This window comes from Rhinolophus sinicus, linkage group LG07 (assembly GCF_036562045.2).
Source record: "Rhinolophus sinicus isolate RSC01 linkage group LG07, ASM3656204v1, whole genome shotgun sequence".
In the NCBI taxonomy this organism is placed as follows: domain Eukaryota; kingdom Metazoa; phylum Chordata; class Mammalia; order Chiroptera; family Rhinolophidae; genus Rhinolophus; species Rhinolophus sinicus.
The window spans coordinates 106,633,827-106,648,055 of NC_133757.1; the positions used below are offsets into that span (position 1 = coordinate 106,633,827).

Genomic DNA, 14,229 nt, shown 5'->3' on the forward strand with positions numbered 1-14,229 from the left:
GTCTTTTTAGTAGCAATTTTAAAGAAAATTGTTTTGTATTTCAGGAAAATTGATCCAAGTGGTGTTTGGCCATTGGGATGTTGTCACTTGCCTCACTCGCTCTGAGTCGTACATTGGAGGAAATTGCTACATTCTCTCAGGGTCACGTGATGCAACCCTTCTGCTCTGGTACTGGAATGGAAAAACCAGTGGGATTGGAGATAACCCAGGCAGTGAGTACAATTTATTTTATAAGTAAACTTTTGCAAGTGATACGTTATAACATTTTGCATTGAAGTTATCTTTTTCATCATGATGAAAGTGAAACTGAATTATCAAGTAGTTTTAATGTCTTAGTTATAATTAAAGAAAGGTCTAGATAGCCTTGTTACTGACATTTTGTGACCACTGATCATTCAAATCCAAGCACATTTTTCATGTTATACGTTATTCTTATGATCTGAAAATGCTAGTTCTTCATTGGAAATAGCTGTCATCACATAAAATAGAGGTGTTTCATTCACGAACAATAAGATATAACATAAAAGAGCAATCACATCTTGTTTATTGAATTCATATTTTAAAAGAGCAAAAACATTATAATTTCATGGAAACAAATGAGTCTTTATAAAAAAAATATGCTTTCATTTACATATGAAAAGATAAAGCAGGTCATAAAAGGCCAATATGGAATATTCAAATTTAGTCTTGGTTTTTCAGATGGGAAATGAAAATGTTCACCAACAGCCTTAAACATCTTTATGAAACTATGCTGAAGGCAGTAAAACAAAAAATGTGTAACCATTTAAAATTGTAATTCACAGAAGGCAAAAAAGGAAGCAGCTACCATTAAAACCAATCGCACACAGCTGCAGAAAAGAAATGGCTTTAGAAAAACACATTAAGAAGTAGGAAAAAACAATTAAAGGGACCACCTGAAAAATGAGAATTTAATTAAAATGATTATGACAACACTGAAGAGTTCCTGCAAGAATAGCTTTAGATTTTTACTTCATAAGGTAGAGCTTTTTAACTGCTCTTAAATATTTACAGTTTCTTAATTTAAAGCAAGTTGCAATGTATTTGGTTAAGGAAGGATCGTGTTGTTCCTGATTACTTTACCTGAAGGCTGTGGCACATACTTCTGTCACTCAGCCCCAAACTAGGAAACAGTCTGAATATGTTTAAGTCTATCATATTTTGAATTGACTTCTTAATAAAGTTGTGCTTTATTAAATGTATAATATTTGTATGAAAGTGAAACCTTTTTAAAAAATGTAGTCGAAAGGCAGTACAATTTAAAAAGCATGTGCAAAGTTATTTCATCAAGCTGTTTCTTCTCTGTATTTTGTTTGATGTGGTGTGTAAACATAATTTTTATTCAGCGAACCTCTGCTATATATTTCTTATTTTAATCAAAGCACAGATAATTTGCTATACAAATAGAATATGAAAAATAACTTTTAAGGCTGCAACGCTATGGGTAATACAGTCTTTGTGATCGGATCAAACTTTAGTGTGTGTCTATCTGGGGAGATAGTGTGTACATATCTGTATTTTACATATTTGCACAGATATAGCCATTTTACGTGTAATTATGATAAAAATTGTAAAATATATAAACTTTGGGGATTTTGTTTTTCACATTCTTTTAAAAAGTACTTCACGTTCTTTTCATTATGGGCCCTTACATTCTGCTCATTTTCCTTTCTGGCCTTTTAGGATGAGTGACTACTTTGAATTTCTTTTTTTTTCCTGTGTCTGTAAACCTCGTTATCAAGATTCACAAAATTATCGCCGACAAACCTACATTTGACATAATCAATATACCATTTTGTTAGTCATCTGAAAATATTTAGGAAGAACTCTCACTTGCCTTAAAAAAGTGTATGATGTTTCATGCACATATAGCAATCCAAACACAAGAAAAGAAATTTTTTGTTTGTTTTTTTACTTACTTTAACCTAATCATGTTCTATATGTCATTACCGATGTGCATAAAGGCTTATTAACTACATTTACACGTAATTTTTATTACGTTTCACAAAATTAAGTATATTTTAAAACTAGAAATATTCAGCGTTTCCAGAAGGGAACAATATATTTATACGTATTTAAATACCTTCTGAATTACCCTAGAGATGATTTTTACATGCATGTCCTCTTTAAAAAAATGAATTAAGTAGGATTAACGAAATTCGGGAGTTTGCAGTAAAACAAATGTAAGTTCTGAGTTTTGCTGTGTTCCTTCTGTCTTGTCTGCAAAATGAAAGCAACAATAGTAACTGACTTAAGGTGTTATCAGAAGCACTGGGTGGTAAGAGCAAATAAATCACCACACAAACACCATTTTTTTGGCATTAGAGTGTATATTATAATGTTGTATTTTTCATAAAGCACTTCATCTATACCCTCTCATTGTCTGCAGTACGGTGGATATTAACTCCTAGTAGTGCTGGTAATGGGAAGGAAAAAATAAAAGGATAACATAACAGCACATCTATAAACATTCTAGCAAATTTTCTAATACATTTTGTAATGTTTCTTGACTAAATTAAATTACCTTTCTCAAAGTGAACCCCGTCCTTTCTGGCCCTTTTCTAACATCTGATGTCCCAATTTAATTTTGCTTTTGCTTTGAAGGGTGAATCGGAGAGAAAGACAAAAAGACACTTTTTCATATAATGAGAATTTCCACATGTTATAGAAGAAAAATAAACAAGCCAGTCTAAGATTTTCAAAACAAAATGACATAAAAATACATATTTTTTTTTTCTTTTTTTACTGTGTGTTTTAAAAATTCATGCAAGCTGGTTCGGATTTTATAAGCCTCTGGCTCATTGATGGCTCCACGATGCAGCCGCTCAAGTCAGAGCTTTTCAGATGACTTTTAGGCTATGCTTATTCCTGTATTGTATCTGGGGGATGCAGTATAAATGACCTTTAAGAAATGGTTAGGCTTTTATATATGTAATTGCAAAGTGGTCCATAAATACACACATGCCTCAACTTAAATTTTTGAATTTAGATGTTTTTCTTCCTTGAAGGGAAAATAGGTAAATTAAAGAAAACTAGGGCTGTTTTTTGTGCATCTCATAGGGACTCATTCTAGTATTTCGTTTTTTTATTTCAAAAATCATGAGAATAAGCTAGTAATTTTACTTGCTAGGGTGATAAGCCTACACCATTTTCTACAAATCTTAGGGCTGTATGTAAAATTGATAGCTTCATTACTATTTTTTTTTAAATCATGTTATCCAATAATATGCACATTGTTTGAGCAAAAATCACGCTAATTCTATTTGGATGAAATCTATTTATATATATAGTGTAGCTTATATACTTATATATAGTGGAGCTTATGAAAGGATGCACATGTTCTATGAGATTTGACTACATTATGTGGCAAAAGTCTTGTTTTTCTGTATAACAGAAAGGTTTGCAGTTTGGACTTTATTGTCCTGTGATTTTTATCTCCTGAAAATTCAATTTTTCTCAATGAGAAAAAACATTAAGATAGGAATCCATTTAGTGAATTTGTAAAAATAAAATCAACCAAGAACATTTCAATGAAAAGTGTTTCCCACATGGAGGTATATCTCTGTTTGCCTGAGTACTCTGTATGTTTTAGGACTGAATCTTGTACACCAAAATGCTTTTCCTGAAATATTCATTTTTCCTTCAGAATAAGGCTATCCAGAGTGTATATTTCCAAATTTTAGAGAAGATGTTTCCCAGTGTATTCGATTGACATTTAAATACTTTAAAACTTTGAAATGATCTTATAAGCAAGATAAAAATGTACAAAATATTTATCCACTATTTTTATGTTGTATTAATAGACCTTAAAGTTAAAATTAAATGCTTATTAAGCTTTTACAAGCAAGTACTTCAGAATTTTTAGGTATCTGAATAATTTTCTGTTAAGCCACAGTTGATTACCTTTGGAAGCAAATGGTTGCTGACTGTGAGGGTGATGCATAGATTTGTGTGTGTGGTGTTTCAGTAAAGTAGTTTTCCATTCTCACATTCTGTTTTTGATTTGATTGAAAGGTGGCATTTTTTTTTTCCTCTTTGCAATCAGACATGCTAATCTATGTCAGCTTTCTCCTTTATGGGAATGGCGTCTACTGAAAAAAAAAAAAAAAAGAAACTAACTTTTTTTTTCATAACACCGGGATTCTGTTCTTTAAGAATATTTCAGCACCGTTAATTAGAAAGAAGTTTTTATTAACCATAAGGCTAACACTCACAGACCACAGAGCTGTTTTTTAAAGTACTGTATGCCATAGCGGCCCTGCTTTTTTTCTCCGTCTAAAACTTCATTTTGTTATACTCTCATCAATCATTTAAGTCATTACCGTAAATCCTACTGTTGTTAATTTTACTAGTATCACCCTAATGAGACATTCCTGCTATAATTAAAAATGAATTCTAACTTTAAGGCATTCTAAATTTTTTTTTAATGAATTTAGAATGATCTTGCCATAGGACTATAAATACCACTGATATGCATAGACCACTCATCAACTCTGTAAGAAAAGTAGTATCATAATATGTCCAGGTGAATTATTTACTGGTTGCCTCTGTGCGCATGTCTTATGCATATGTATATTTTTTGTGCACATATTTAGGAATTATGTTCTTATCATAAAGCCTAATAGGTTTTACTGAGTGACTGATAAATCCTTATTCTTTGTCTTGCCAAAATAAGGTGGATGTAACACAAACAGTATTACTCTCCTGAAGTAGGTGTCCTAGAGCACCATCTGCTGGATGCATTTGGGGACTTAATGTTGGTAAATTTGAAAATCAGTTACTTGATAAGACAGGTGTACCTTGTTTTTAATTGCCTGCGATGTATTATTTATGGGTCACAAATGTCAAGATACGTACCTTTGTGTTGAACCGTAGAGTCTGTAAAAGAAATCACTTTCTTCCTTCTTTTGTCCCTTTTATACTAACCTGGATTTGGGATTTTATAATAAATATTTTAAGGAAGAAGAAAGCACAATATATGCCTAATGAGACAAAGCATCACAGTTTATCCTGAGATTAAAGTCTTCTCTTATTGATTGTAGGTCTTTAGTCAGCTACAACTGGAGAGAATTGTTTGGATAACATTTTAGCTTTAGATTCCGTATGTTCCCTAAATTCTGAATCTGAAAGCAATGCTTATAACAAGTAGTAGCCTTCTTATACCTGGGATATGACTCTTGATCTGATTATTTGTCAGGAACATGAGTTCTTGTACGTATCTCATCAAGAGCTTTCCCTGTGCTCCCATTTTTGGTGTGCACTGCTGCACTAACACTAAGATTGCCCTGTATTTTTTTTCCCCTTGAAGAATTCATCAAGTAGGGTTTGAAACAATATGTTGGCAGTGTTCGAGTTCAGGTGACATTAAAACTACATCTATGAAATTCTCCAGAAGGTCCAGGATGTTTAGTGCTCCATGATGTAATGCAGGCCCTCAAGGTCCAGCAAAACAACTCTGTATTTACTGCTTGTAACTAATAGTAGATGTGGTAAAAGGAATTATATTCATATGGCAAATGAATACAACCTTAATGTGCACCATATGCAGAGTGGTGGGGTGATGTGCCAATATATCACATTTATTTACCTTGTTTAGTTGCAGAGAAAAATGACTATACCATTCAGCCCGTAGGCTATGGCCATATAAATATGAACAGAAGAACTGATGATTTATGCCCTCAAATTGAAACTGAGTGTCTTCGTATGTAGACTTTCATAGTGCCACACCAAAGAAAGTTTTTGTCTAGTACTTTAGGGTGACATAGGAAATTTAATTTCAAACAAATGCTGGAATTAATCTCAGAAGGTACAGATTCCCTTTAGTCAACTAAGTATCGTTGTACAGGCTCTGAAAGAAAATTTTGAATGTCTTCTTTCATTTAATTTGAGACTGAATATACTCTGAAAGCACAAGCTACTTCCTCTCTCCCCTTTTATAAGCCTAAAAGCAGGATTCTTTTGCTTTTAGAATATTGTGTAAGTGCGTGTGTGTGTGTGTGTGTGTGTGACATTGTGGAGGTACTAAGGATACATTTAATTAATACCTCCTGGAAAAACATATTAGACTGATTTTACCACCTTCCAAAAAGTTGGCTTCATTAGAGAAATTATGTGACAGCTTTGTGCATATGTACCTCATATTGTACTTTAGATATTTCTGAGAATTGATTAAAAGAGACCCATTTTTTTATGATATTAACTACTTAAATGCCTCTATTGATTTCTTTTAAAAGCAACAATTGCCCTATCTTTTTTTTTTTTTTTTCACATTCAAATAGATTGAGTCAGACTTCAGATTTGGGATTTGAAGTGTTTTTATACAGGAAAAAAAGAATCCTAAGAAGTCTTACTGCCTCTCATGGCTTAGGGCTTCATGACTGTTGAGCTTTTTAGCTTTGATATAGTTTGTAACTTTCTACAACTGAGAGGTTGCTTTATTTCCTTGAAGTGAGTGGAGTCAGGATTTTTTTTTAATTGAGAGAGAATTAACATATAACTATATTAGTTTCAGTTGTGCAATAAAATGATCCGATATATGTATGTATTGCAAAATGACCACCGCAATATGTCTGGTAAACATCCATCACCACACATAGTTACAAATTTTTTTCCTGTCATGAAAATTTTTAAGATCTACTCTCTTAGCAACTTTCACATATATGATTAACTATAGTCACCATGCTGCACATTACATCCCCAGGACATATTTATTCTATAAGTGGAAGTTTGTACCTTTTGACCACTTCACCTGTTTCCTCAGCCCCCACCTTTAGCAACCACCAATAAGTGCAACCTTCTCTGTGTGGCTTGGCTTATCTCAACATAATGCCCTCATTGTCTGTCCATGTTGTCTCAAATGGCAGGATTTTTATTCTTCCTTTCTTTTCTTCTTTCTTTCTTTCTTTCTTTCTTTCTTTCTTTCTTTCTTTCTTTCTTTCTTTCTTTCTTTCTTTCTTTCTTTCTTTCTTTCTTTCTTTCTTTCTTTCTGTCTTTCTTTCTTTCTCTTTCTTTCTGACTGCACAATATTCTATTATATATATATACACACACAATACATATATATATATAGTGTATATATATATACATATTATATATATATATGTATATATATATATATATATATACACATACACAACACATAGTCTGTATCCATTCATCCATCCATATCCTGGCTGTTGTAAATAATGCTGCAATGAACATGGGGGTGCAGATATCTTTTCAAATTAGTGTCTTTGTTTCCTTTGGATAAATACCAAGAAGAGGGATCGCTAGATCATAAGGTAGTTCTATTTTTAATTTTTTGAGGAACTTCCATACTGGTTTTCATATTGGTTGCACCAATTTGCATTCACACCAACAGTGCAGAAGGGTTCCCTTTTCTCCACATCCTTGCAGCTACTGGTTATGTCTTGTTGATGACAGCCGTTCTGACAAGTGTGCGGTGATATCTCATTGTGGTTTTGATTTGCGTTTCTCTGATGATAAGTGATGTTGAGCATCTTTTCATGTACCTGTTGCTCATTTGTATGTGCTCTGCAAAAATGTCTATTCAGATCCTCTACTCATTTTTTTAATCAGATTGATTTTTTGCTATTGAGTTGTATGAGTTCTTTATATTTTTTTTAATATTAATCCCTTATCAGATACATGATTTACAAATATTTTCTCCATCCCATAGGTTATTTATTCATTTTGTTGACAGTTTCCTTTGCTGTGCAGGAGATTTTTTATTTGATTTAGCCCCATTTATTTATTTTTTACTTTAGTTGCCTTTGCTTTTGGTGTCAAACCCAGGATGTTTTTAAAACCAAAGTTGTGAAAACCCTCTGTAGTTTTCACTCGTGCCTTACTTACATATCTTTAACAAACGAACCTTAAAAATGTTCAGGAAGACATATTACAAAGAATTTTGTGTGACTTGCGTATTTAGGATAGATAAAAATAGTTTTTAATTTTAATTACTATTCATAAAAATCATTATATTGCATGTCAACAAATACGAATAAGATTTAATTTCAATAACTGTTCTAACTAGCTGCATTTTTTTTATTGGAGGCAGAATTTTATAATGTTTATGTTACTAGGCACCCATATGCAGCTGTAAGAGCTATCAATGAATTAGAGCCCAAGACAAGCCCCTCTATGGGGAATCGAAAATGAAGTCTCAAGAAAGTAGTAAGAAAAAGTACATTAGCTCAGTTTGATATGTCCACATAATGAAATACTGTACAGCCATTAATGTATTTGGATTTGTGATATTGACATGGCAGGATATGTTCTCTTTATTGGTAAGCATAAAAGTTCACCAAACTACATGTATAATATGATGTATTCTAAATATCTATATCTGTATATATATATATACCTTATATATTCTATGTATATTGGTGCATAGAAAAAAGTCTGGAATAATAGCCAGCAAAATGTTAGCAATGCTTATTTATAGAGAGTGGAATTTGGAGGCAGTTTTTCATTTTATAATTTATAATTTATTAAATTATCTTAATGCTTTATGATACATATGTATTGCTTTGATAATCAGAGACAATAAAGATACTTTATTTGAGGGGAGAGAGACACCTAATTATTGTAATGTACCTTCACTTCCAGCTCTAGGCTTCTAGGTGCTAGTAGCTGTATCAGAATTTATATGGATTGTTAAGGGAGGTTGGAAAGTCTAAGAAAAGAAGGAACAGGGGAAATCAAAGTATAATTTCTAGATAATAAGCTATGTTTTCTCCTCGACAAAAAACAAAAATAATGAGGACCATCACTAATTGGCATTTATGCAGCATACAGATACTATACTTTTGCTGAAAGGAGTGTCTACAACATTGGGTGAAAATATGCATCATTCTCCTACTGCTGTTGTTGCTACTACTATTACGACTATTATGACTACTACGACTACTCCTAGATGATGCTTACTGAGTGCTCACGACATGCCAGGCACCATTCTAAGCACTTTGCACAGTCGCTCATTCATTCTCACAGTAGTCCTGTACAGTCACTACTGCTATCCTTGTTTATAGCTGAAGCACAGAGAGATGATAAAATGTGCCTTGACTTTCTGCCCTGGGCCTTGCAACTCCCAGATCTCACTAGAACTATGAGAACTTGCCCCGGGTAGGTGAATGCTGGAGCCTAGATTCAAACTCAGGCACTCTAGGCCAGAGGCACCAGTCATCAGCACTAAACTGCACTGCACTTTCAGTTTAATTTAATTGGACTATTGGCTGTAGAGAATTTGATGCAACCCGATCACTAAAGCACTCTTAGTATTTGCAAAGGACAGTATAGAGATAATTTTGTTATACTGAGTCCTTATGAAAGTATATGTCATGATAGGATTTTGTACTTTTTAAATATTACACATTTATACTTTATACAATTATAGGTACAAACCTATACAAACCCATTTTGTAATGTAATCTTAGAGGATGATTCCATTGTCATAAACTGTATATTTCATATATAATGTAACTATACTATTAATATATATCATAGAGGAGGAGAAAGATTATAAACCAAGAACTTATCATTGGTTTTCATACCAACTTCGTCTTGCATTAATAATTCTAATATTATTTGGAAGAGGAAGCTACCAAAATGTACTACCTGGTGGTTGCCACAGCCTGAATGCAGCTATGGCTTGTTTTCTGTGTCTATGTTTAACCAAATTAGCATGTTTTTTACCAGAGACCATGATGAATGGAGAGGAGGGGAAGGGTTGGTGGAGACAGAATGAATAGGACAAATTTAAAATAGTTTCTCATTGCACAATTAAAACATATTGTTATAATTCCCACTGAAAAATTAGGAAGTTAATGGGACAGGTTTAACAAACATTTAACAGCTGACCTCATTTCCGCTTCAGAAAAGTCATTTCCTTTCTTGCTTTACCATTATGGGGAGCCACAAGAGAAAGCTTAGTATTCAGTTTTTGCATGATTTTTTTTTTCCACAATGAATATTTTGTAGTAATCAAAATGTAACTAAAATGGAACAAAAGGCATGTGCAAAACAGAAGTATCCATTGTTAGGAAATGATTGGCATAAAATGTACAATACTTAGATATTTTAAAATATCTACATATACTTAGTAACTAAATTATGTATTTAGGTTCTTAAACTTAAATTTTCTTTCAAAATGAGTACTCTATTAAAATTACTTTTTTAAACAAAGCCAGGTTTCCTATTTTATTTTACCTCTCTAAGAGGTCAGATGGTAATAGATTTTACTAATGTGAAAAATTGTATCAGTTGTTTTTATCTGAGGACTTTTTAAATTGATGTTAAATATTCATTTTGTATACAAATTAAGTTGTAATAGATAGTTTGGACTTCTGTAATAAATAGTCAATACAACATTTTGACCTTTCCAATTCTATTTATAATTGGCAGATTTATAGGAGAGTCATTTAAACCCGATCCAATGACCATTTAAAATCAAGTCATTTACAAATACAGGCCATATTTGATCCCCCCTTCCCTGTTTCCACAGTGCATTGCACATTATATATACCCAATAAATGTTATTAAGTAAAGGAATGAGTAAACACATGGGAAATGTTAGCTTCTGGCCCAGGAATCTTCTAAACTAGTCTTAATTGGAAGAATTTTATTTCTACAAAACTAAGAATAGGGAAATGTTGAGCTGCACTTCATTTCATAATAGATGGTATGAAAAAAAATGGTGAGTGGATGAAAGGGATTCTCTCTCTGCTAATAACATATTTAAACTGCTAATGAGAACTTAGCAATGCATTTTAAGGTAATTTAATTTTTATAAGACTGAGGAGATGGTGCCAAAAATACCAAGAACTTTATTCATTTTTTAAAAATGTAACTCAAAATTTGCCAGAAATGTGTGTCAGGTCTATTTTTACCTGGATTATTAATCCCCTTTGCCTTAATGGAGACAGCTCTCTTGAAATATTTTTCTCATTGGATATTTATGAACAGGATACTAGAAAAATTACTGTTTCCTCTTCTCTTCTTTCAGGTATAACTTTAAGTGATTTAGAATTCATTTGATGGACAAATACACTTAGTGTTATGAGGGCACCAAAGAAACACATTTAATAAAAGCACTTGTTATTCTGACGAATGCACAAAACAGTTCACCTAATATTTTAAAACATAGGTCCAATGTAAATGCTAAATGGGTATTTATGGAGGAGATCGTGTGCTGCTTAAATGTCAGTTGGGTTGTTATAACAGTGTCTGTAAGTTAGTGCTGATATTCAGTATTTTGTATTGAGAAGACCACATCTGTAAGAACTGGTGTGTCCTGGTATTCGTGGCAGGATTTGGGCTGTCTTTAATCTCCTTTGACTTGTTCATCTTTCTTTAAGGCCATCCATAAAGATGCACTGAGTATCCTTTTCAGCCTTGGGTTAGGATTTGCATCAGTAGTCATAAACCTGCTCTCCGGACAAAGAACCCTTTCCTTTGAAGTAATTACTCACGCTTTTCAAAGCAGTCCAAGAGTCTATCCTCTTTCTCTTTTTATTTTTCTTTAAGATGAGTTTGAAGTGTAGCCCCTTAAACTAGCAGCAAGATAAATTTTTCTCTCAGCTGTATTGAAAGCCATGGCGATTTTTCAAGCACTAAGACTTTCAAAGGTTCTTAAGGGAATCTGTTCTGCTTTATGATCTAGCTTTTGGTAGATCCTAGTATCTCAGAAAGCAAAAGTAAAGAATTTCTGTAACCATTAACTATTGCAAATTTTTATCAAAGAATGGTCCTGTTATTTTTGAGATGACTTTTTTTTCCCCTTGCTCTTTATTTGGTTTAGAGAATTCAGTGAGAGATGGTGATAGCTGTGGGGTCTTTAAAAAGTAATACATGGCCAGTATTGTCTTCTTTGAGCTGATTTTACCCCCTAGGTATTAACTCCATGGGCTGCCAAGTTGTTGGGAGGGACAGATTTAGGTGAGGGCTGCAATAAGAATGCGTTATATGGTTCTTAGATTTGTTTCTAGGCTTTCCAAACAAATACATACCGATATGTAGGGATTTTGCCTTTCCGTTCTGGGAGAGGTCATTGCTTGGGTTCTGTGATGCAGGATGATGTATAACCATGTAGCTACAGAGAAAGAACTAGATTCTGTGGATTCTGTGACCCACATGTCAGGTCTGGTTCTACCTCCGATCATGCCCTCTACCCTTCGTCGTTTGAAAGTGGTTCCCAAAATATCTGTCGAACTTAAACAATTTGGACCTGTTGGGTTGAAATCCCATATCATATAATTCTATCTGGAATTGGGAAATATTAATATTTAAAATGTGGTTGCTTGGCGTTTATGAAAAATCCAACAAGTATTTATTTTAAACAGATTTTTTGATGGGGGAAAAAAGGAATATTCAATTTACACAGCAGATCATAAGGAATAGAAAGGCCAGTCTTTAAACAAGCCTGGGAACAGCTTTTCTTAGAGGCGAGGATCCCTCTCCTTGTCTTCTATACATGGATTTTGAAAAGCCATTAATGTGAATTCCCTAAAAGGAGCGGGGGTGGAGTTGAGCAGCACAATCTTTTTACTGGAAATCCAGTGAGTGTTTGTGAAACTAGTAACCTGAAAAGAACCCAGTGATCATAAGTCTACCCTTATGCTTTTAATTTGTTGTTTTTCTTTTTTCTTTCCTTCCTTTTTTTCCCCCCCCTCTATTTCCTGAACTGTCTAACCTGCTTCCTGGGTTAAAGAACGTTTTGCCAAACTTTGAAGCCAAAGTTTTAGCATTGAACGGTTCTTTATTTAGAGATCAGGCCCTAGGAAAAGAAAAATCTTGTTCCAGCTTTGAAATTGTGTGTGTGTGTGTGTGTGTGTTATTTGTGTGTGTGTTATTTGTGTGTGTGTGTTATTTGTGTGTGTGTGATTTGTGGAGGGAAAAATGATTAGTACAGTGTGGATTATTGGAAACTAGCATTTTGCAATAAAGCACATCTATAAAAATTTTAATTGTGAGTTTACAGAAAAGAATGCTATATGTTAACCCACTTTATGGAGTTAATCATGAGGCTTCCTAAGTCTACCTTTATAGTCGTACAAAATTCTCAGTATTTCATTTCCTTTACATTACAGAAATACACTTGACAACAACATTTTCATTTCCTCCCCATATTCCTGAGAAGATATCCTTAGATCTAGAGAACAAAAAGTTAGCAGTGACATGCTTAAGTGACAGTGTGCTCTGGGTCTGCTGTTATCCATCTGTCTTGTGTTTACGTTGGCTTACACTTAGATTTTCAGTTGCCTTCAGTTTTCCTTCAAACCTTCATTTCCCACTGAGGAATTCCAAGACAATTGAAGTTAAAACACAAATCTCACCCTCCCATAAAGTAGTAACTTACAAAAACATAAAAGGAACAACCACTGAAAATGTATGACTTAGATATTGATTTTAATTCTTGATTTTTAAAAAGTTGTCAATAGATATAGTGAGATACTAATTTCAAAACCAATACTGTGGGTATTTTTGTGGAATGTAGAGCATCTTGGGAATGGGAGAAACCACACAGTAGGGCTAAAGTCTTGGTAACTTTTAAAAATACAAGATCTATTTCTAATTTTTTTTGTGGCAAGGCTTATTTCTAACAGAAAATTAAGTAGTTCAGATCAGCTTAAATGATGTGTTTTGTTTTTCCTTAAAAATGTCCCCAAATTCATGTACTTTTTAAGGGGAAAAAAAAGTTGCTCTTGTGACAAATTTTTTCTTGTTTGGAAAATGTCAAGTAAACTTTGTGATTAAGGTAGGTTTCCCTCCCCAAAGAAGTTTGTAAACCTTGAATCAAATGAAACGAAGCCCCTGGTTCCCCTTCTCCCTTCTCCTTTGCACAGGTCCTTTGTGGTCTCCCTTTGTCACTGAGCACGATGGCCAGTCCCACGGTGTGGCGGCACATGGACAGCCATTGAGGTGCAGGGTTTGATACGATGCCCCTTGCCACAAACCTCACTCAGAAGTACCCGTAGTCACCAAAAGCCATGAAGGACACTGTGGGAACACAGACCTGCACTGTGTACTCCAGTAACACGTTGTAATCACTACGTGTATTGGCTGGACACCAAGCTGGCCGGAAGCACAGACACTGGGCCGCTGTCTACACAGCAGAGGCCCCTCACCTGTTTGCAGTCCCAGAGCGCTGTGCACTCAAGAAAACCCATTTTCCTTCCTCCCCTCCCCAGCCCCCCGAAAAAACATAGGCAC

The 14,229-nt window shown here is 33.9% G+C and overlaps 1 protein-coding gene across 2 annotated transcripts in view; it reads left to right on the top strand.

Moving 5' to 3' along the window:
* LRBA (LPS responsive beige-like anchor protein) overlaps positions 1–14,229 on the top strand; it is a 560,879-nt gene that overhangs the window by 535,395 nt on the left and 11,255 nt on the right. For both annotated transcript variants that reach the window (XM_019722880.2, XM_019722903.2), the window contains exon 53: positions 45–212. In XM_019722880.2, coding sequence (XP_019578439.2) covers positions 45–212 — 168 coding nt within the window. The remainder of the gene's footprint in view (positions 1–44; positions 213–14,229) is intronic.